The sequence below is a fragment of the Macaca fascicularis genome, chromosome 4, assembly GCF_037993035.2.
Source record: "Macaca fascicularis isolate 582-1 chromosome 4, T2T-MFA8v1.1".
Taxonomy (NCBI): Eukaryota; Metazoa; Chordata; class Mammalia; order Primates; family Cercopithecidae; genus Macaca; species Macaca fascicularis.
Genome location: NC_088378.1, coordinates 40509895 through 40534209, shown reverse-complemented (window position 1 = coordinate 40534209; position 24315 = coordinate 40509895). Strand labels below are relative to the sequence as shown.

At 36.7% G+C, this 24315-nt stretch overlaps 1 protein-coding gene across 37 annotated transcripts in view; it reads left to right on the top strand.

Annotated features, from left to right (window-relative positions):
* MAP7 (microtubule associated protein 7) overlaps nucleotides 1–24315 on the top strand; it is a 209718-nt gene that overhangs the window by 69359 nt on the left and 116044 nt on the right. For 5 of the 37 annotated variants that reach the window (XM_074037101.1, XM_074037100.1, XM_005551935.5 and 2 more), the window contains exon 1: nucleotides 16766–16880. The exons of the other annotated variants lie outside the window; for them this stretch is intronic. In XM_074037101.1, the coding sequence (XP_073893202.1) occupies nucleotides 16859–16880 (22 nt within the window). In that variant the 5' untranslated portion in view covers nucleotides 16766–16858. Of the gene's footprint in view, nucleotides 1–16765; nucleotides 16881–24315 lie in introns of those variants that run through there. 37 annotated transcript variants of the gene reach the window in all.

Sequence of the window (24315 nt, the reverse complement as noted above, 5' to 3'; positions counted from 1 at the left end):
GTAATAGAAATGGAGAAGGGAGTAGGTAAGAAGTTTACTTTCTTTTTGTATCTTTTGCTTTGGAGAAAATGTTAGTTTATTTTTAGAAAAACTTGTTGTTGTTGTTGTTTTGATGTGTTTTACGTTTAATTTTTTTCCATTTTAACTAATGTTCCTGTGAGTATAAAGGAGCCAAATGTTGCATTCATTTTTTTGACTATCAATAATAGGGATTCGGTGGCCTTGGTTTAAATATTTTTAAATTTAATTTAATTTTTAAAATACTTTTATATCAGGGGTACATGTGCAGGTTTGTTATATAGGTAAATAATGTGTTGCCAGGGTTTGGTTTATAGATTATTTTGTCACCAGGTAATAAAGCACGGTACCCAACAGGTAGTTTTTTTACCCCCTCCTGCCCTTCACCCTCAAGGCGGCCCTGGTGTCTGTTGTTCCCTTCTTGGTGTTCATGTGTACTCAATGTGAGTGAGAACATGAATTATTTGGTTTTCTGTTCCTGCGTTAGTTCACTTAGGATAACTGCCTCCATCTTCATCCATGTTGCTGCAGAGGACATGATGCTGTTCTTTTTTATGGCTGTGTAGTATTCCATGGTATATATGTACCACATTTTCTTTATCTTGCCTACCATTGATGGGCATCTAGGTTGATTCTATATCTTTGCTATTATGAATAGTGCTGTGATGAACATGTGCATGTGTCTTTTTTGAGATGGAGCCTCCTTCTGTTACCCAGGCTGAAGTATGGTGGCACGATCTCGGCTCACTGCAACCCCTGCCTCCCAGGTTCAAGTGATTCTCCTGCCTCAGCCTCCTAAGTAGCTGAAATTACAGGCATGTGCCACCACACCCAGCTAATATTTTTGTATTTTTAGTAGAGACGGGGTTTCACCATGTTGTCCAGGCTGGTCTCGAACTGCTGACCTCAGGTGATCTACCCACCTCGGCCTCCCAGAGTGCTGGGATTACAGGCATGAGCCACCACACCCAGCTGTATGTGTCTTTATGGTAGAATGATTTATATTTCTTTGGGTATATACCCAATAATGGGATTGTTGGGTCAAATGATACTGCTATTTCAAGTTCTTTGATAAATCACCAAACTGCTTTCCACTGTGACTAATTTACATTCTCACCAGCAATGTAAAAGTGTTGCCTTTTCTCTGCAACCTAACCAGATCTGTTATTTTTTGACGTTTTAATAAGAGCCTTTCTAACTGGTGTGAGGTAGTATCTCATTGCGGTTTTAATTTACATTTCTCTAATGTAAATCTTTTAAAAATTTTTCACATACATAATGTCAGACCTACAGAAAAACTGAAAAGTTGCAAGAATAGTACAAAGAATTCCCATGTACCCTTCACTTGGATTTTTCAAATGTTAATAATTTAAAACGATTTTTGTTGTGGGTCCCTAGTAGCTATATGTATTTATGGGGCATGTGAAATATTTTGATACAGGCATATAATACATAATCACATCAGAGTAAATGGGGTATTCATCACCACAAGCATTTATTCTTTCTTTGTGTTACAAACAGTCCAATTATACTCTTGGTTATTTTTAAATGTACAATAAATTGTTGACTGTAGTCAACCTGTTATGCTATCAAATACTAGATCTTATTCTAGTTATTTTTTTGTACCGTTAACCATCCCTACTCCCTCCATCCCTACCACTACCCACACTACTTTTCCCAGCTGCTGATAACCATCATTCTACCATTTATCTCTGTGAGTTCAGTTGTTTTAATGTTTAGCTCCCACAAATGAGAACACACAAAGTCTATCTCTTTGTCCCTGGCTTATTTCACTTAATTTCTTTCATTTCCATCCATGTTGTTGCAAATAGCAAGATCTCATTCTTTTTTATGGCTGAATCGTTCTCCGTTGTGCATTTATACCACATTTTCTTTATTCATTTGTCTGTTGTTTGACACTGAGGTTGCTTCCAAATCTTGACTGTTGTAACTAGTGCTGTAATAAATATAATAGTGCAGATATCTCTGATACATTTGATTTCCTTTCTTTTGAGTATATACCTAACAGTGGTATTCCTGGATCATATGGTAGTTCTATTTTCAGGTTTTTATAGAACCTTCATACTATTCTCCATAGTGGTTGTACTAATTAACATTCCCACCAGCATTGTACAAGGGTTTCCTTTTCTCCACATCCTCACCAGCATTTGTTATTGCCTGACTTTTGGATAAAAGCCATTTTAACTGGGGTGAGGGGATATTTCATTGTAGTTTTGATTTGCATTTCTCTGATAATCAATGATGGTGAGCACCTTTTCATATACCTATTTGACATTTGTATGTATTCTTTTGAGAACTGTTTATTTAGACCTTTTGCCCATTTCAAAATCAGATCATTAGATAGTTTCCTATAGAGCTGTTTGAGCTCCTTGTATATTCATTATTATTCCCTTGTCAAATGGATAGTTTACAAATATTTTCTTCCACTCTGTGGGTTGTCTCTTCACTTTGTTGATTGTTTCCCTTCCTGTGAAAAGCTTTTTAACATGAAGTGATCCCATTTGTCCATTTTTGCTTTGGTTGCCTGTGCCTGTGGGTATTACTCAAGAAATCTTTGCCCAGACTAATATTCTGCAGAGTTTCCCCAATGTTTTCTTTTAGCAGTTTCATAGTTTGAAGTATTAGATGTAAGTATTTAATCCATTTTGATTTGATTTTTGTACATGGCAAGAGATAGAGGTCTAGTTTCATTCTTCTGCATATGTATATCCAGTTTTTCCAGCACCATTTATTGAAGACACTGTCCTTTTGCCAGTTTATGTTCTTGGCACCTTTGTTGAAAATGCATTTACTGTAGATGTATGGATTTATTATTGGGATATCTATTCTGTTCCATTGTTCTGTGTGTCAGAATAATTTTTATGCCAGTACCATGATATTTTGGTTACTATGACTCTGCAGTATAATTTGAAGTCGAGTAATGTGATTCCTCCAATTTTGTTGTTTTTGCTTAGGATAGCTTTGGTTATTGGGGTCTTTTGTGGTTCCAAATAAATTTTAGGATTGTTTCTATGAAGAATGTCATTGGTATTTTGATAGGGATTGCATTGAATCTGGGTACTATGGACATTCTAACATTTTAACAATATTGATTTTTCACATCTATGAATATCTTTCCAATCTTTCTTGTTTTGTGTGTCCCCTTCAATTTCTTGCATTGGTGTTTCACAGTTTTACTTGAAGATATCTTTCACTTTTTTGATTAAGTGTATTTCTGGGTATTTTATTTGTAGCTATTGTAAATGGGATTACTTTCTTGATTTTTACTGTTTGCTGTTGGCATATAGAAATGTTACTGATTTTTGTATGTTGATTTTGTATCCTGCAACTTTACTAAATTTGTTTATCAGTTATAATAGTATTTTGGTGACATCTTTAGGCATCTCCAAATATAAGGTCATATCATCTGCAAACAAAAATAATTTGACTTATTCCTTTTCAATTTGGATGCACTTTATTTCTTTCTCTTGTCTGATTACTCTAGCTAAGATTGCCAGTACTATGTTGAATGACAGTGGTGAAAGTGGACATTCTTGTCTTGTTCCAGATCTTAAAGGAAAGGCTTTCAGTTTTTCCTCATTCAATATGATACTAGCTGTGGATCTGTCTTATATGGCTTTTATTATGTTGAGGTATGTTTCTTCTATTCCCAGTTTTTGAGGATTTTTTATCATGAAGGGATGTTGACCTTTATCAAATGCTTTTTCAGCATCACTTGAAATAATTATATGTTTTTTTATTCCATTGATATGATGTATCACACTGATTTTTTCATATGTTGAACCATCCTTGCATTCCTGGGATAAATCCCACTGGGTCATGATGAATGATCTTTTTAATGTGTTGTTGAATTTGGTTTGCTAGTATTTTGTTGAGGATTTTTTTTTTTTTTTTTTTTTTTTTTTTTTTTTTTTTTTTGAGACAGAGTCTCGCTCTGTCGCCCAGGCTGGAGTGCAGTGGCCGGATCTCAGTTCACTGCAAGCTCCGCCTCCCGGGTTTACGCCATTCTCCTGCCTCAGCCTCCCAAGTAGCTGGGACTACAGGCGCCCGCCACCTCGCCCGGCTAGTTTTTTGTATTTTTAGTAGAGACGGGGTTTCACCATGTTAGCCAGGATGGTCTCGATCTCCTGACCTTGTGATCCGCCCGTCTCAGCCTCCCAAAGTGCTGGGATTACAGGCTTGAGCCACCGCACCCGGCCTGAGGATTTTTGTGTCAATGCTTATCAGGAATCTTGGCCTGTAGTTTGTTTTCTTTTCTTTTTTTTTTTTTTTTCTCTTTCTTCCTTTCTTCATTTCCTTCTTTCTTTTTCTTTTTCTTTTTTTTTTTTTTTTGTTTGTTTGTTTGTTTGATTGATTTTGGTATCATGCCTCTTAGAATGACTTTGGAAGTACTCCCTCCTCCACTTTTTTTTTCTGGAATAATTTGAGTAGGATTAGCATTAGTTCTTCTTTAAATATTTAGTAAAATTCAGCAGTGAAGCCATGGAGTCCTTGGCTTTTCTTTGCTGGGAAACTTTTTACTGTTGCTTTGATCTCATTACTTGTTATTGGTCTGTTCAGGTTTTGGATTTCTTCATGGTTCAAGTTTGGTAGGTTTGTGTGTCTAGGAATTTATCCATTTCTTCTAGGTATATTATTGGTGTATAGTTGCTCATAGTAGCCTCTAATGATCCTTTGAATTTCTGGAATATTGGTTGTAATGCTTCCTTTTTCATTTTTATTTGGATTATGTCTCTTTTTTTCTTACTTGTTCTGGCAAATGTTTTGTTGATTTTGTTTATCTTTTCAAAAAACCTGTGCTTCATTTTGTTAATCATTTGTATTTTTAAAAATATGTTATGTTTCTGTTTTTGTTTGGTTTGGTTTTTTTGTTTGTTTTTGTTTTTGGTACAGACACGGTCTTGCTGTCTTGGCCAAGCTGGTCTTGAACTCTTGACCTCAATCCATCTTCCCACCTTGGCCTCCAAAATGGTGGGATTATAGACCTGAGCCACCATACCTGGCTGCTTTTATTTATTTATGCCCTAATTTCTTTTCTTCTACTAATCTTGTGTTTGGTTTGCTCTTGCTATTCTTGTTCTGTACGATGTCGTTAGGTTACTTGTTTGACGTTTTCAACTTTTTTGATGTAGGCACTTAGTGCTATGAACTTTCCTTTTAGTACTGTTTTCACTGTATTCCATAGGTTTTGGTATAATGTGTTTGCATTTTCATTTGTTACAAGAAATTTGTTACTTCATTGACCCACTGGTTATTCAAGAGCATATTGTTTAATTTCCATGCATTTGTGTAATTTTCAAAATTCTTCTTGTTGATTTCTAGTTTTATTCTATTGTGATCAGAGAAGGTCCCTGATATTATTTAATTATTTTTGAATTTTAAAATACTTGTTTTGTGGCCTAACATATGTTCTAGCCTTGAGAATGATCCATGTGCTGAGGAGAAGAATGTGTATTCTACAGCTGTTGGATGAAATGTCCTATAAATACCTATTAGATCAATTTGATCTATAGTGCAGATTGAGTGTGATGTTTGTTGATTTTCTGTGTGAATGATCTATCCAGTGCTGAAAGTGTGGTGTTGAAGTTTCCAGCTATTATTGTAATGGTGTCATTCTCTCTCTTTAGCTCTAACATTTGCTTTATATTTCTGAGTGCTCCAGTGTTGGGTGCCTATATATTTGCAGTTGTTATATCCTCTTAATGAATTGACTCCTTTGTCATTAAATAATGACCTTCTTTGTCTCTTTTTATAGTTTTTGACTTGAAATCTATTTTTGTCCGATATAAGTTTAGTTACTCCTCTTTTGGGGGTTTCCATTGTCTAATCTATAGACCTTATAAATATGTCATCATTTGTCCCAATAATATATTTTCTAACAAATGAAAATCAAGATTATGTGTTGTGCTGTTATGTCTCTTTAATCTTTATCACTTCCTCTGTGTCTGTCTTTGTAGTTCATAATATTACATTTTTGAAACATTCAAGGGCAGTTATTTTGTAGGTCGTCTCTCAATTTGGATTTACCTGATATTTCCTTATGATTAGACTGAGGTAATATATTTTTTGCCTGAATGCCACAGAAATGATTTTTTGTTCTCCATATATCACATCAAGAGGCACATGTTGATTTGTTCCAGCTTTAACCTCCATCATGTGTTTGAGGTGGTATCTGCTAGGTTTCTCCACTATCAAGTTACCAATTTTTCCTTTTCAATTAGTAAGTATCTTGTGAGGAGTTATTTTGAGACCATATAAATATTCTGTTCTTTCTTATATATTCATCTGTTAATTTTAGCCTTGATGATTCTTGCCTGAATCAATTAGTATTTATATTGGTTGCCAAATAGTGATTTTAAAAAATTAATTTCTTTTACATTTATTAGTTCACTTTCTACCATAAAGAAGAGGTCTAATTTCTATCTTGTTTATATCAGTGTAGACTTGTGAATATTTATTCTATGGGTTATAAATCTTTTTGCTAATTACATATTTTGATGCTCAAATTGTCTCAGACTTGTATGTATACACACACACACACACACACACACACACACACATACTACACATACACAGCTAAAATGTACACATACACTAACTGGTCTTTGCTTTTAATATAACTGATTCCTTTTCTCTGTTACACAGTAGAAATCCTGGAGCAGGTGTCATAGATTAAGAATTATATGTTCTAGTTCTGCTTATCCATTCACTAGTCATATGAAGTTGAACAAATCTCTTATATCCTCTATTTCAACTTTTTCTATGTAAAAAAAATTAGGAAATAAATGAAGGTGATCTTAAAGAAACTTTCATTTTTGAAATTCTATTATTTAATGAGTTAAAATGTTTGTAGTTATATTTTTGTAAAGTTTTCAGAGAAAGCACCTTAAAAAGAACTTCAAAGCCACAAAAATCATTAGAATTTAATTCTAGAAGGTACTTTAGAAATTATCTAAACTGTGGCTACTGCAACTAAGAAACTGAATTTTTAATTAGTTTAAATTTAAATAGGCACATGTGACTGGAGGCTACCCTACTGGACAGCACAGCTGTTGAGAATAAATGACATGCCCCATGTTACATAGGTCCTAGTGTCAAAAGCAAAGCAGGATCCCTTTGCATAGTGCGCACTCAAGTAAATTAAACCAGGCTAGGGAGGAGACAAGGGCACTGTGCAGGACACCTTACATTTATTTGATGTGCAGAAAAGACTGGACCATAACAAAGATCACTGGAAAACAGTCCATCCTGAATTGCCCCACAAGCTTTCTGCTCAATGCTATGCTTTCAAAAAAGAATGTACATTTGGAATTGGTAGTATCTAGGCAGAGAAAGAATACAAGATACAATTTGATGGTTTCATAGAATGTATGTTTCAGCAGAAAATGATGAAACATAAGTACCATCAAGAAGCAGCAGACTGGCCGGGCGCGGTGGCTCACGCCTGTAATCCTAGCGCTGTGGGAGGCCGAGGCGGGCGGATCACGAGGTCAGGAGATCGAGACCATCCTGGCGAACACGGTGAAACCCTGTCTCTACTAAAAATACAAAATAAATTAGCCGGGCGTGGTGGCGGGCGCCTGTAGTCCCAGCTTCTCCTGAGGCTGAGGCAGGAGAATGGCGTGAACCCGGGAGGCGGAGCTTGCAGTGAGCCGAGATCGCGCCACTGCCCTCCAGCCTGGGCGACAGAGCGAGACTCCGTCTCAAAAAAAAAAAAAAAAAAAAAAAAAAGGAAACAGCAGATTGCGCTCATAAAGGAAGGGACATATACCCGCTTCACTGCCACGTGGGCAAGGAGGATCCTGCCCCGAGTAGAGCTGCTGATGATGGCTAAAGGCTGATTTTCATGTTCTCTCTTCTCCTTTGGGAAGATTGTGTATTGAAAACCTCTTTGTCAAAGCATATAAAAATAAAGGATTCCTCCATCCTGAAAAAATAAAAATAAAAATTAACTAAACCAACTTTCTCATATACCTTTCATAACTGATTATAATTTTTGATACTAAAACTCTGGCATATTAACTTTGTAGCAGATTATTTAAATCACAGGAGGTTGAACACGATGTTGTTTAGCAGTATGTTTATTACATTTAAAAGAGTTTAAAGATCAACACATCAAGAGGCTGATCTGCTCTCAGTAGTTAATAGTAAGAGCTCTAATCTGAGAGTTTATATAACTTGTTTTCAGTAGAGATGCTTTTGTTAGAGAATCTACAGTACTACTGGCAACATTTATATTAAAATGATAATATATTCTCCAAAAATGCTAATTCTCTTGTATGTTCAATTATATAATTTATGTTTACAACCTTTTTATAAATGCTATACCAAGATTTGTATTTGCTTTTAATGAGAATATGCAATACATTTAGATAGTAACTCACCTACAGTGTTGGTAAGAGAGTAAACTGGTAAAAACTGTCAGGAAATTATTTTGGGTGCTAGGTATTAAAGCCCTAAAGCTATTCCTACTTTTGACTTACTGATTCCCCTTGCAATCTAATCTGCAGTTAAAGATTTATGTATAAAGTCATAGCAAAAATTGAAATAACTTGAATGTACAGAAGGTGAACATACCTAGTATATTTGGTACATCTATGAAGAGTTTTTATTGACATGGAAAGTAATTATAAAAATTTTAGATTGGCCGGGTATGATGGCTCATGCATGTAATCCCAGACTTCGGGAAACTGAGGCGGGCAGGTTGCTTGAGGTCAGGAGTTCAAGACAAGCCTGGCAACATAGCAAAACCCCATCTCTACCCAAAATACAAAAATTAGCCAAGCATAGTGGTGTGCACCCGTGGTCCCAGCTACCTGGGAGGCTGAGGTGGGAGGATCACTTGAGCCCAGGGGGAGATTGCCATGAGCTGAGATCGTGCCACTGCACTCCAGCCTGGGTGACAGAACAAGATGCTGTCTCACACACACACACACGTTTTAGACTGACATGCAGCATAGAAGACAATATTTATATAATAAACTATGTAAAATATAGAGAGACAGTGTGATTACATCTTTGTCACTGTCACAGATTTTACCTTTTTGATGCGTCTTCTTTTCTTGATTCTTTTCCTCACACTTGTTTGGTGCTCAGGCCGCTCTGTTGCAGTAGTACTCAGCCAACTGCCAGGTGTCATCCAGTCCATTAACAAGCGCTGTTGGCTCTACCTCCAAAGTATCACAGTTGTCTACTTATGTCCATTTCTGGTCCAAACCACATCTGTCTCCCCAGATTATGACATCAGTGACTGAACTGGGCTCACTGCTCTACACTCGCCCCTGCCATGTGCAGCCTGACCTCCAGTCAGTCTCTACACAGCAACAAGTCACCTTTTAGACTAATAGGACAGATTTTGGCACTCTTCTCCTTAAAGCCTTTTATCTGCCAAAGGTTTCCCATTGGTGTTAATATAAAATCTTTAATATGAACTACAATTCCCTGCATTTGTTCTTTCTCACCACTTTTTAACCCAGAGTGACTTTCTTTCCACCCTCTGAATATTCATTTTCACTCTAGCCTCAGGGTCTTTGCCCTTACTCATCCCTCTGTCTGAAGCACTAATTTCTTACTGGGTCCTCTTTAACCTGTACTGCTACTTTCTCAGAGAGGCCCTCCCTGACCACCCCCACAAACATCTCCCACCCCCAATATTGTTTTTTTCATAATATTGATCTGATTTATTAACCTGTTCTCTCATATATTATCTGTCTCCATCCAGTGGATGTAAGAGTCTTGAAGAACAGCTCCTGGAACACAGCAGGCATTTGGTAAATGAGAGACACTAGTAAATGAATCACTGCCATCAATCAGGATGAAGCAATAAGGGTTCTCTTTGGCAAAATATATCACAATTCTTTTTAAATGTTCCTAACCAAAGATTTAGCAATTCCTCTTGAGGAATTTACCCTTCAGACATTGATAAAGTTTGCACAGCTCTATAGGCAGCCTTGCTTTATAACATTGAAAAACTGGAAACAGTCTAATTTTGGGAATCTGCTACATAAGTTAGTGCTTCCCTACAATTCAATATTATACAGCCATTAATAAAGGCATTTTAGAAACATACTTTTTACATGGAAGATGTCAGATATCAAACAGATTCTAAAATAGTTTTACATGGAAGATCCCATTTTTATATTATATACATGTACATATTTATACTTTAAAAAATCTACAAGAACAGATACTAAAATATTTAAAGCAGTTATGTCTGAACTTTGAGATTGCAGCTTGTTATTTTATACCAGTGCCACTGGAATTGACTCATACTGGAAGGTAGGCCATTGCAGTTCAGGCGTTTCTTGAGCTATACACAAAGCCTTTCAGGGACTAAACAGATGAGTGTGATAACCCTCTCCTCCTGTGGTAATGCTGTTAGTGTTAGCCACAATGTGTTTGTGGCTTCTATAGAGAGAAGACAAGCACTTCTGTTTGGGAGAACTGAGATGTACTTTAGGGAGGGTGAGGGCATGTACCTTGGCTCTTGATGTGTTTGGAAGATTTAACAGAGATGATTGAAGAGACATTTCAGGTGGAAAGAAGAGCCAGCATGAAAGAAGGAAATAGACAAGGAAATCATGAGGCATGTTAAAGGAATAGCAAGTACACACATTCTGTAAAACCATGGGATATCTGGGAATGGGAAATAATTCTTGAAAAGTAGAAGGAAAGACATTGCAGTGACCTTGATTTAGTGGGCACTTGGAAGATATGATTTGAGCAGGGGAATGATGAGCTACTTGAGCTGTTTTTGTTTTGTTTTGTTTTGTTTGTTTTGTTTTTTAAGGGAGACTAATCTGACAAGTTATAGGAATGAGTTGGTAGGCTAAAGCTGGAAGCAAAGTGGTAATGCTGGTTTGAGCCTAGGCTGTCAAGTAGGCTGCATGCAAATTAGGTTATAAGGAAGAATTTCTTCTTTTGGGTATATTAGACTTGACTTTTTTCTTCCCTCTATTCCCCAGTTTCATTGTGGCATTACTGGCTGCTACTCACTAAGGAGAGTGTATTATCTAGGGCTAGTGGTTGGGAGCAATGAGTGAAGTTCATAGCCTGGGATATACCTAAAAGGAAACATCAAATTATGTGTGTTTTTTAAAGTCAAAGATATTTTGTCCAAGAGTTTCTTATACATACGGATAATGTATTTTTGTTCCCTGTGATGACACAGGTATTTTAGCCCCATATTCTGAAGGCAAATAACTGAAAGATTACATTGGTTTGGTTTAAGGAAATTAACAAATGTCCCTTTTGAAAGTAGGTCAAGTTCCTTATTTTAATTTCTAATCTAACATAGGACTCCAGCTGTCAGGCTCTCCCATTAATCCTCTGTATCAGTGAAATCCTCTCTGAAATACTTTGTAATTAATTTGTAGAAATTAACAGGAAAAGGTAGCGAGTTCAGATAATATTTGACTACAAGTTTCCCATGTGAAAGGGGACAATTAAATCTTTGAGCTGTTGTAAAAAAAAAAAAATGGTTGAGAAATAGTATTTTGGCAGAAATTCTTTCCGTTGAAAGAAGCAATTGACTGTTGCTAGAAAGAGTCTAGCGTTTGACTCTTCCCGGGTTTCAGCCCCAATAATCCAGACTGGGCAACCTGATTTTGCTGCAATGTTCCATAAGAACTTTTGCTTCAATCATAAACATTTAAAAGTGGCTTCATTGTAATTATCCCTAAACCAGTATGAGTCTCACAAGTGCCACAGGAAAGCCAGTCATAGCTAGTGATATGCCTGTAGTAAGGGTAGGAAGAAGAGTGGGAAGGCTTGATTACAGGCAGAGTAGAAAAGTATTAATATAGAAAATGAAAGTATCTCTTGTTATAGTTTTGTCTGCTTTTGTGAAGTTTAGATGTTTCTGCAATTTGAGGATTGCGTGCAAGATTCCAGGGTAATGTAAATGCAGATTTTGAGAAACAATCACATGCAGGGTACGTTGGTAACTGAATCAAGTGAATGTCTCCTAAATAAACAGCATGGGTAGCTTTTGTCACTGTCCAAGGTACTATAAATCTTGGGCTTAAAAAAAAACCCAGCAACTTCCTTTTCCAGCATCTTGAAGAGTGTGTCCTCTAGAGACTCTCTAAAGGAAAAAGAAAAGAGAATAAGATAACTGTTGAGAAGGAAAGTAAAACCTGAGTGCCAGATTACATTGTAAATGTTGAAAGCAAACAAAAACCCTCCAAAAGCTCCGCTTACTACTTTTCAAACACAAAAGCAATGGCAAATAAAGAACTACGATTAAGAAGGGAGTCCAGAGCAAGTGATGTGCTGCAGTACTCCTGGGCTGCCATTGGAATTTGAGACAATTCAGATGTGTTCAAGTAAGACCTCCCGTGATCATAATCAGCTTGGAGCAAATGATAGCCTGGGTGAACAGGGTCCTTTAATAACGTATATTATATGTGTGCTTTTAGCTTTTCAATTTTTCAGCAAAAAAAGCACCATCTTCTTTATAAAATGAATCTCTGCTTTTACTTTTCTATAACCATAAATAAAACATAAGTGAAATCTGTTTCTCAGAATTTGCCTCTTAAAATAACAATAGCCAAGTTCCCTGGCATTTATGTTAAACACAATTCTACCAAACACCAAGAGTTTAAACTGTACCATTTTGATAATGATGATAACGACATTTAGTATATGTGATTCTAGTGTAAAATATGTGAAACTCTGCAAGGAAAAAAATTTTAAATTCTTGTAAATAATGAGAATACACTGTAAGTGCATTTTTTTTTTTCCAGAGGAAGTGCTTAGCCTATCCATATGCTTTCAGTTATCTGGTAGAACAACTAGATCTTCATCTTTTCATTTTTACGTTCACTATCACACACACACAAAAACGCACACACACACACCTTCTACTCCTGCCACCTCTGATGTATTCTAAGGAATACAAAAGAATGCAGGAGGACACAATTCTTTGTGGAATAAAGCTTCGTTGAAAGCAAGCAGAGGAGGGTGGGGAAAATGAGATGTTGGCCAAAGGGTACAAAATCTCAGGCAGGATGACTAAATTCTGGAAACCTAATGTGCAGCATGGTGACTATAATTAACAATACTATATTGTATACCTTGAATTTGCTAAGAGAGTAGATCTTGTGTTCTTACCACACACACAAAATGAGAACTATGGGAGGTGATGGAAGCGTTAATTAACTTGATTGTGGTAATTGTTTCATAGTGTATATGTAGAGCACATCATTATGTTGTACACCCTAAATAGATACAGTTGTTATTTGCCAATTATACCTCAGGAAAGCTGGGGAGGAGACAATAAGCAGGAATACTACTGCATATCTCATAACCTCATGGAATTCTTGCTGCAACTTCAGAGTTCCTGTTTTACAAAAACCAGTTTCTCTATTAGTAGCCAAAAGCTAAGAGGGAGAAACAGGAAAGAAGAAAGAACAAAAAAGAGCAAGGTGTCAGATTGCAGATTTGATGAGAGAGAATCGGAAAGGATGTGAACAGCCTCTACGTGTTACTAGGGCAAGACAAGGCTTTCTTCAGTTTCAAGGGTAGCAACATAGCCTTAAGAATGGAGGAAAGAGCTGTTGAATCATGAACTTGACTAGAGAGCAGGGTTAGAACGACTCTGAAGAAAGCAAGTAGGCAATGAATTCATGCACAAAAGGGGAGGGTGTGGACCCGCAGAGTTCTCCCTGAACTCCTCTGTAGTCAAGTTTATAATTTGCCAACTCCCATTACAAAATGTTTATTGTATTTTATATTTCTTAGGGATTATTGTGTGATCTTGACTTGAACCAATTTTTATTTCCCCTTGATTTCCATTTCTTTACATTAAATTGTAAGCTATCAGTTTGGGCTTCATCCATCTGCCAGTATCCAGCACTGATGTCGTTTTGCTATATAGTATATTGAAAATGAAACCAGGCCAGGCGCAGTGGCTCATGCCTGTAATCCCAGCACTTTGGGAGGCTAACACAGGAGGATTGCTTGAGCCAGGAGTTCAAGACCAGCCTGGGCAACATGGCAACATGGCAAAACCCCTTCTCTACCAAAAAAAAAAAAAAAAAAGCTGGGCATGGTGGCATGCCTCTGTGGTCCCAGCTACTCGACAGGCTGAGATGGGAGGATCACTTGAGCCCAGGAGGCAGAGGTTGCAGTGAGCCAAGATCACACCACTGCACTGCAGCCTCAGTGACAGAGTGGGACCTTCAAAGAACGAGAGAGAGAGAGAGAGAGAGAGAGAGAGAGAGAGAAAGGAAAGAGAAAGCAAGCAAGCAAGAAAGAAAGGAGGGAGGGAGGAAGGAAGAAAAGGAAGCCAGGGAGGGAGGGAGGGAAAGAAAGAAAGAAAAGAAAAGAGAATGAAACCAAAAGTGGGGTGATAAGCTGATACCTTAATCTTGAGAAAATACCAAGAATGATTTAGGATCATGCCTGTTTCTACGACAGTGACTGTGCAGTGTACAGTTTAAGATAATGCGTAATTGACAGTACCCACTGCTGCATGCACTGGGACCAAGAAATTGGCTTGAGCCGCTTGTCATATACAAAAACCTTTATTCTCTTTTCTCTCTTGTTGGCATTCAGCTGTTTTTCTGGATGAATTCACCACCATTTAGTTTAAAAAAAAAAAAAAAAACTGTTTTTCCTAAGGGAAGAGTGGTGCACTGTCTCCACACAATGTCCTCTGTCTTTCCCTGCCTTTCTTCTCTCCTTGTGGTACCAGTCATTTCCCATCAGCAGGCAGCACTGGCCTGAATGCCTTTGTTGCTCGGAAGTGAGAAGTCACCTCCTTACTTAGAGGGAGGGTAGATGCTACAGTGGAACATAGTGCAGCCAGTTCCCGACTTAGGAGTTTTCAGCTTTATGATGGTGTGAAAGCCATAGGCATGCAGTACAAAACACACTTTGAGTACCCATACAACAATTCTGTTTTTCACTTCGGGTACAGTGTTAAATAAATTACATGAGATATTCAACACTGTATTATAAAATAAGCTTTGTGTTAGATGGTTTTGCCAACTGTAGCCTAATGTCAGTGTTCTTAGCACATTTAAGGTAGGCTAGGCTAAGCTATGATATTCAGTAGGTTAGGTGTATTAAATGCTTTTTCAACTTACAATATTTTTAACTTATAATGGGCTTATCAGGACATAACCCCATTGTAAGTTGAGCAGCATCTGTATAGGGATTAAGAGTCTGCCACTTAACATCTTCAACAGTTCTTCTGTATCTCAGAGTTTCCTCATCTGTAAAACTGGCGTCATAATAGGGTTATTGTGAGAGTAGACCAGTTCATCTGTGCAAAAGCCCTTAGAATAATATCTGACACATAATAGATGATCAATAAGTTTCAGCTGCCACCCACAACAAAGAATTATTCAGTCTAAAATGTCAGTATCAGTACCATAAGAAGGATAAAAAGAAAAAAAAAGTCAGTAGTACCAAGGTGGAGAAGCCGTGCACACGAGGTGTTGCCCATGTCTATATAGGCTACTTTTGAAAATGGAGTGGGTGGGGAGTGGTGGTCATACCCTCTGATGCTGGGTCCCTGGGGCTGTAGGGGTGGTGCTGGGCTGGATCTGGCACTCCACTGGCTCCTCCTAAGGAGTCTGTAGTTCCAAGGGTATTAACAAGGTTAGTTGCCAAGTCCAGTGCCCGCGTTTGATCCTCACACGTCTTAGAAACCATGAGTGGCCAGTCTCTTTTTTGGGTCAGGTCCAGCTGCTCAAAGGGGCTAGTTCAGAGAGGTTTGGCAGGTTTTATTTTCTTCTAAAAATTGTGTTTTCCTTTTCACATTGGGCCCACTGCTCACCCAAACTCATTAAGTTAATTGGTTTTAATCAAAGTGTTTTGGCCCCCAGGTCACATGTTTTTAAATGCTATGAGGGCAGAGCAAGGATTTAACCTGATCCTTTCTCCTCGGTTCCCACTCTATGACCCTAAACAAAAAGCCCTTTTAAAGATAATCCCAAGTCAAAAGTGTGGTAGTCATGTTGAGTTCACAGTTTACAATGCAATATATCACTGACTAAAAAAAAGATAAACTCCGAGGACCAATATTTAACGTATATAGAAATAACTTCTAAAACTTTAGCATTTAAATTCACTACTTCTTCCTCTCCCCTGTGAAAGCCTTCAGAATTATTCAGAACTTGCTAAAAGCAAGTCAAGTTTTTGGACCTTCTGAACAGGGCACCTAAACGTCATTCCATACACTTTCTCAGTGACTGCGTGTCTGTTCTCAGCAGTGAAGGGAGAACAGAGGCCACTCTGCCTGACTGATCTTAAATGATCGCCTTTTTCAGATGCTTTTAGTATGGGAACAAAATCAGCCATAACCCTCAGGGTTTTAAATGACATTGTTAATGCATCAGGAAGCCCAAAGACAGAAAGTCTGGAGAAGTAGTATGTAATATTTAGATGATTTTGGTAAACAATTAAGTTTTTAATGTATGTTTAATGTGCATTCTGTTTGGGGTCTCTGAATTTGAATCCCTGAGACTGAGCTGATGTTTAGCAACCATTTCTTAACCAGGAAAAGCCTCCCCTACTCCCAGCCCATAGCCATTTGAGCTTCACTGGCTTTTTTGAACAGACGCCTTTCCCAGTTTTTGCTTGGTTCAGTGAACACGGTTACTGTTTAAAAACAGTGGCTGTCGAGTCGTATGTCTCACCACCCTTTGCTTTCCTCCTGAGCTACCTCACGCTGTGTGAGAGATAATACTTAGCATGATTAAACGGCCCCTTCACTGATATTTGGTCTTTGCCTGGCTGAGGGACGCAAAGCAAGAAGAGGGAGACATGCAGATATGTTGCAGGATATTCAAGAAAGAAGGATTTTAGCATGGAAGGCACTAAACTGGACTGTAAGTTCTTGGGCTCAAAATGTGTCTTGAAAACCTTAATAAGGACATTCAGTAATCAGGCAATCTTTACATCCGTTTTGACAAATTAATACTTGTAACAAGTGGAAGTACAGAGTAGGAAATCTAATAGAACTTTTTTTTTTTTATCATTGTTTTCATGTCCTTAGAAAAAGGAGTGGGAATTTAATTAAATAAAATGATATTTGCTATATAAACTATGGATTTATACTTCTGCCTTCACGTCCTCGAGCCGTGTGATAGTTTCCTTGAAAATTAAAGGCAAACCATCATCATTCTCTATTTTCCATATTTCTTTCTTTTTTTGACAAAAACAAAGTGAGAAGCTGAACAGTAGCAAACTAGACAAACATAGACAATTATGCTGCTGTCCAAAAAAAATTTTCAGTATATAATTTATTGATAATTTCTTAGCCCTCTTAATATTTGTGTCTAGATCAGATCAGGGTTTTGGAAAAAATGGTTGCTTTTCTATTTAGAGAGGTGTATTGGGGGAGTGCTGTTGTTTGCTTATTAAAAAGAAAGATCACATCTTGCCTACTTATTGCTTTTTTTATTTTGTTTTGTTTTTTATCAGAAACATTATTTGTGCTGCCCAGTTATGTCTTCCCTTACCAGAATGCTCTCATTTTCATGTTATGTAAACAGTGAGTCACACATAGGCTTTACAGAGAAAATACAGGCATTGGAACTTTATAAACTACATTTCAGGGAGTAACTTTTATCACTTTATTTTCTTTTCTAGAAGTTTCTTTATGTAGATGTTCTATCAAGTTTAAATTTTAGAATAATAAAGCTGCCTTAATCACTCAATTATTTGCCTTTTAAAAGCATAAATCTTCATTTTCACAGATAACATTTGCAAATTTGTGTTATAAAAACACACCTCCTACATCTGATGTAGGAAAGATATGTAAGATATATAGTTGCCAGTATCCAGTAACTGTTAGAAGATGGGTTAGTGTGAATTAAGTGGTTTGCTTTTGGTCCGGGAAACATATTAGAAATACCTTTGGGGTTGGATCTGAATTTGTCTTTTAGCTGTGACATTTACTAGTTCTGTGATTTCAGACAGGTTATTTATATTCTGTAACTGTGTCAATATCATTAAACAATGGAATAATCTCAAATGTTCAGGGTTGTATATACATTCAAGAAGAGTAAAAATGCCTTGCCTAGTATTTGATCGGCTAACTGACTTTCCTTTTTTTTTTTTTTTTTTTGCACTTAATGATTCTGTTTTATGGAGACGTATCTTTCTTTGCAGAAAGCATGTTTACATATGTTTTCAAGCATTAGTATAAGACATGGTTGATGCATAAGCACTGAATTTCATTATCATTTGAATGTGATAAAATAGGATTGCTTCTATCAGATGAAATAGAGGTTACTCAGTAAGAAAACTGGATAAATGTCCAATAGAGAAATTTAAAATTGAAGGGAGAATTTTTTAAAAATCCAGATAATTGGTCAAAAACTCCTAGATAAGTGGCTTTAAAATACTCAATTTTTGTATGATTGATTTTGGTCCTAGTTTTCCAATTTCCTGCAAAAGTAGAGAACGTAGAAGCTGCATGTTTCCATAAATTCAAATTTCAGTGGAGGTGCAGGGGGAGCTGTCCTCTGCACACTTCGCAGCTGTGTGTGTACTCGACATACAGCAGCCCTGCTGCTCATTCATGAAAGTCCACATGGTTGTGGGAGCAGAACCTGTTTTCACCATCAAGCTGCTGTGGAATAATGAACAGTAAGGTACACGTGACCTCCTCTAGACAAAAAATTGCTCTCCGTCATTGTTTGGTCTGACTTCAGCACTTTTCACTACCTGATGCTTTAATGTTTGTCTTTCCTCACACTAGAATATATGCTCACTGGGGGCAGGGAATGTTACCTGTTTTGTTCATTGCTGTATCCCAAGCACCCAAAACAGTGCCTGGCAACCAGTAGGCACTTAATTATCAAATTAATGAATTCATCCCTAGTTTTCAATAGGACAGCAATGTAGGAGAGACCACACCTACTCTCTTTGTTAAAAGACAAACAAAATGACCAAAAAGATACAGTTTTATATAAAATCAGGAGTCTCACTGCAGTGAAACATGCTAATTGTTTTTGTACAGTAGTCCTTCTATCCACGGTTCCAGGATCCCCAGTGCATGTCAGAAATGGTGGATAGTACCGAACCCTATATGTACTATGTCTTTTCCTAGGCATATACACCTATGATAAAGTTTAATTTATAAGTTAGGCACAGTAAGAGATTAACAACAATAGCTAATGATAAAATAGAGCAATTATAACAATATGGTGTAATAGGAGTTACATGAATGTGGTCTCGCTCTCTCTCAAAAATACCTTATTTTACTGTGCTCACCAATTTTCAGACTGTGGTTGAGCACAGTTAACAGGAACCTCAGAAAGTGAAACCATGGATAAGTATAACTACTGTAGTTAACAGACCACTACTGGTTTGTTCTAACTTTTGGAAGAAGAAAAGAAAGTCAGCATGCAATGTTAATATCTTCTGTTATCATAGATGATTCAAACAATGTTTCAAGCAGAAAAGAAAAAATCAGGAAGTTTACTTCCTTCTTGAAAGATAGTTAAATTGAATACTCCAGAAAGATAATTTCATGGTGAAATGCCAGGTCACAGACTGAATAACATCTCTCTTTGTCTGAAGCCTGGGTGAGGCCAGCGTTCTGCTCAGCCACCGCGGGAGGGGCAGCCCCTTCCACATACACAATGATGGTCGTGCGGTATGGCCAACTCAGGCTCCTTTACCAGGAATTTTATGGTTGGCATATTTTTTTAGAAGCTACAAATCTTGTTAAGCAAGGCCCTCGAACACTAGCTGTTCTCAAACTTACATTGCCTCTGTACCTTTACCAAGAAGACAGAATATTGTACTTGAAAGTCAGAAAACTAGATTTCAAAACTCAGCTCCAACACTTCATGTTTGCCTGACCACAGGCAAATCGCATTTAACCTCCCTGAGCCTCAGTCTCCTCCTTTATAAAATGGTTCTAATTTAAGATGATCAAGTAAGTTATGCACAAGAAAAGGATCTGTAACCCATAAAGCAAATTATACAGTGTTACTCAAATATAAACTAAACACAATGCAAGTTCTTTCCTTAATAAGATTCTAAATTTTGACTTTATATTCTGTATTTGCCAAAAATACTAGTTAAGGGTGAAAAACCACCCCAGCTAAACAGTGAAAACACTAAAGTACATTTTGAAAAAAAAATTCTTTAGAAAACATTGTAGCCTAGTAATTAGGATAATAGATTTTAAAGTCAATTTGATGTGGATTTTATTCACAATTTAGCCATTTATGTTGACAAATTGCTTCTTTGAGCCTCAGTTTCCATTTCTGTAGAGTATGGAGAATGTTTCCTAACATGCAGTCTTTATGCACTCTTACTGTGAGCAATAAATTGAATGAGACAAGGTATTTAAACATTTAATACATTCTGAAACACAGTAGATATTCAATAAATGAAAATTGTATTTCTGGTTAGTATTTTAATTCTTCATAAATATCATTATGTATACGGTATGCCTTTTAAATGATATGGGATCAAACTCTTAAGATGTGTTAATTGACTACAATTATGCTACATAAAAATCTGGTGGAAATTTCCTCAAAGAAAATGATTCTTTGATTTTCAAAACTTTTTACTCTTCTGAGCCTTATGATATTTAGCATAGGTGGTCTTTGAAACATGCATCAATAAAATTAAAGAGTTTTTTGTTTTTTGTGTGTGTGGTTTTTTTTTGTTTTTTTGTTTTTTTTTTGAGATTGGATCTCACTCTGTCGCCCAGGCTGGAGTGCAATGGCACAATCTTGACTCACTGCAGCCTCTGCCTCCCAGGCTCAAGTGATCCTCCCACCTCAGCCTCCCAAGTAGCTGAGACTACAGGCATGCACCACCATGTCCAGCTAAGTTTTGTATTTTTAGTAGAGACAGGGTTTCACCATGTTGCCCAGGCTTGTCTCACACTCCTGAGCTCAGGTGATCCACCTACCTCAGCCTCCTAAATTGCTGGGATTACAGGTGTGAGCCACCAAACCCAGCCTATAAAATTAAAGTTTTAAATACCATCATCCACTCACCTAAACCTCCTGAGACCTCAAAGTATATTCAGTTAAATGGAATTTAACTTGCCCTCCACCTAGGTATTCACAGGCAAAGAGCACCGGCAGGGGCATATCAAGGACAGAAGTTAGAGATTCTTTTTCTAGGAAATGTGTTGCTCATGAATCTGCCATGCTGTCCAGGCAAAGAGTTGTTAAGTTTAAACATAAAAATCTGCTGTGTCTGTTCTAGAAATGAGATAAAATGAAAGAACTGGCAGAAACTTAAATCAGGAAGAATACTGAGATGGTAATACACACTGTCACACAACCTAAAAATGCCCAAGTTCTAAGATTTACCGTTTATAGTTTAAGATATAAATGATACATTAAAAGCCCCCAGTCCTTTCTCATAGCATTTCACTGAGTCATTCTTTAGTGACTAGTCTCTGAACTGAAATTTTTGTACTAAATTGCAACCAGTGGTATACCATCTTTTTTCTTCTTCTTCTTTTTTTTTTTTTGAGAGAAGGGTCTTACTATGCTGCCCAGGCTAGACTGGAACCCCTGGGCTCAAGTAAGCGATCCTCCTACCTCAGCCTCCTGAGTAGCTGGGACTACAAGTATGTGACACTATGCCTGGCTTGATATACCATCCTAACAATGTAATTTATTTATTTTTAATCAGAGCCTTAAGGTGACATAAGTAAATACATTTTAAGTGAACTACAAGGCAATTGGCCTTTTAAAACTTAAAGTTTTTAAATATGTGAGAATATGGATTTGAACCAATAGCATATGACTACTTAGCATAAATAAGAGTTTTTCTACTTTTTAAAACCCAAGGCAGTTTGTTCACCAAAGTCTAAAACTCCTAATAGTGTTTAGAGAGAAAACCCTAAAAGCGTATAAGTAAATTCCACTATATTTCCAGTTATATGTGTTGACACGTAGTTTTCTTCAGAATACCCCAAACAATCCTTAAAGGCATCAGTATTCTCAATCAGAGGATACTTTGCTGCAAGGCATATTCTATTTTAAAAGATATTGCCTTAATCCATTTCTGGATCATAACCCATTAGGTTACAATAAGTGCATATCTAATATCACAGACAACAAACTCATGTGGCCTGAATAGCAAGTAACATGCGATGAAGGACCAAGGAAGGTAAATGTTAATATTTAAGCTTTCCACTTACTTGAACCAATATTAACAATGCAAAGGTTTCATGTTTCTCTTTAACATAACAGTTATAGTCAAAGATCAACATTTTTATATAACGTTTTATTGAACCTTCTTGCTTTGAGAACTTGAAATTTGTATTTTTACTTTTCTCATAAGTGAAATACACAATTTAAATATGTAAGTATTCAGTAATAACGTTTCAGTCATGCAAGGTAAAAATTAAATATGTCATTCAGGATTTTTGGTTGGATTCAAATTAGGTGAAATCATCAATAAGCAAAAGCTGTTTCTCTACATGAATGTAGCTATATGTAAGTGAGAATTCTCTTAGTTATAAAACATGGAGTTTGGAGTTTTCTTAAATACTTCTTAATTATATTCTTGACTGTGTATTTTCTTAAATATTTTTAAGGTGTACAATGGGTGTTAGGAATCAAATGGAGCTGTTAGGAATAAGACAGAGAAATTCTTAATTGTGTCAGCTGTATAGAGAGTTTTAGACTTTTTGTATAAGTTACACTTGCTATACCCAATAGCAACTGAGTTGATTGAAATCCTGTTATTGGAACCTAAGAGGTCCATATACCTTAGGACATGTGTAATGAAAATCATGTGTTATCATTGGGTCTAGTGGAGGGCTGTATTCCTCAGGAACTATTAAATTAAGTGTGCTATGGATTTAAAGCAGTTAATTTAAAAAAAAATCTTCAGATGAACCTTAAATGTGGCTTCACTCTGTTGTTTATTATGACAGCAACTCCACAGCTACCTCAGCCCACAGGAAAAGTCTAGTCCCAGGATGGCAGGTGAGGCTACATTCTACAAGTTACAGCCCAGGAAATTGTAAATTTGCTTGTATTGAAGGATGGGGCATGACAGAGGACCCTTCTAACCTAGAAGAAATCAGTCTTTCCACATGAAAAACTACAGGGCTGACTTGTTTCCTTTTGTTTTCTATGATATGTAAACTTTTTTTTAGGTGATGAATTAGGAAGATAAACCAGTTTCAACTAAGAAAAATGTCTGTTTTCAAAGCATCTTTTTATAAACAGTGCTTCATGTGTATAATAAGTAAATGTATTTATTTTAATGATCCAAATATAACATAGCATTACAGAAATTTTGGCAAAAACAAAAAAGGAACACCGTCCATAATCTCTTCACCCTAATGCAGCTTTAGCAATTTTCATGTATTCCCTCTCAGCACCAATGTGCATATTGATAATCAAATAATTATTATTAAATATTGTATGATCAATTATCTATGGTACTGACTTACTTTAAAATACATTTATTTTCACTGGTTAGATAAAAATCCATGGAAGGAACAGTCCCCCATTGACTGTTACTGCTTTTGCTTTTTTACAGTTACATGTGTTACTTTAATGGATGTCTTTAGGTATAAGACTTGTTCCACATCTTACAGTTTTCATTCAGTTGGTCCCTCAAAAGTGGGATTCAAAAGTGAATGCCTCAAAAGTGGGATTGTGGAGTCAACAATTTTGAACTTTTTCATGACAATAGATAAATATTGCTAAATTACTTTCCTTGAGTTATGCCAATATAATAATATACTATAACTCTGTTTTGTTCATTGTGGTAAGAATACTTAACATGAGATCTGCCCTCGTAAATATTAAGGTGTATGATACAGGATCATTAACCATAGGCACAATGTTGTACATCCTATACTAACCCCTCATCAGATAATATGGTTTGCAGTTATTTTCTCCCCATTTTGTAGGTTCCTTTTTTACTCCGTTGATTTCTTTGCTGTGCAGAAGCCTTATAGTTTATGTCCTAGTGATCTATTTTTGCTTTTATTGCATGTGTTTTTGATGTCATGTTCAAGAAATCATTACCAAGACCACTGTCAGGAACCTTCTCCCTATCTTTTTTTCTAGAAGTTTTACACTTTTAGGCTTCACATTTAGGTGTTTAATACATTTTGAACTGATTTTTGTGTATGGGTCTAATTTCTTCCTTAAGCATATGGATATCTAGTTTTCCCAGCATTATTTGTTAAAGAGACTATCCTTTCCCCATTGTGTATTTTTGGCATTCTTGTTAAAGATCAGTTGACCATATATTTGTGGGCTTATTTCTGGGCTCCCTGTTCTGTTCCATTTGTCTATATGTCTTTATTCC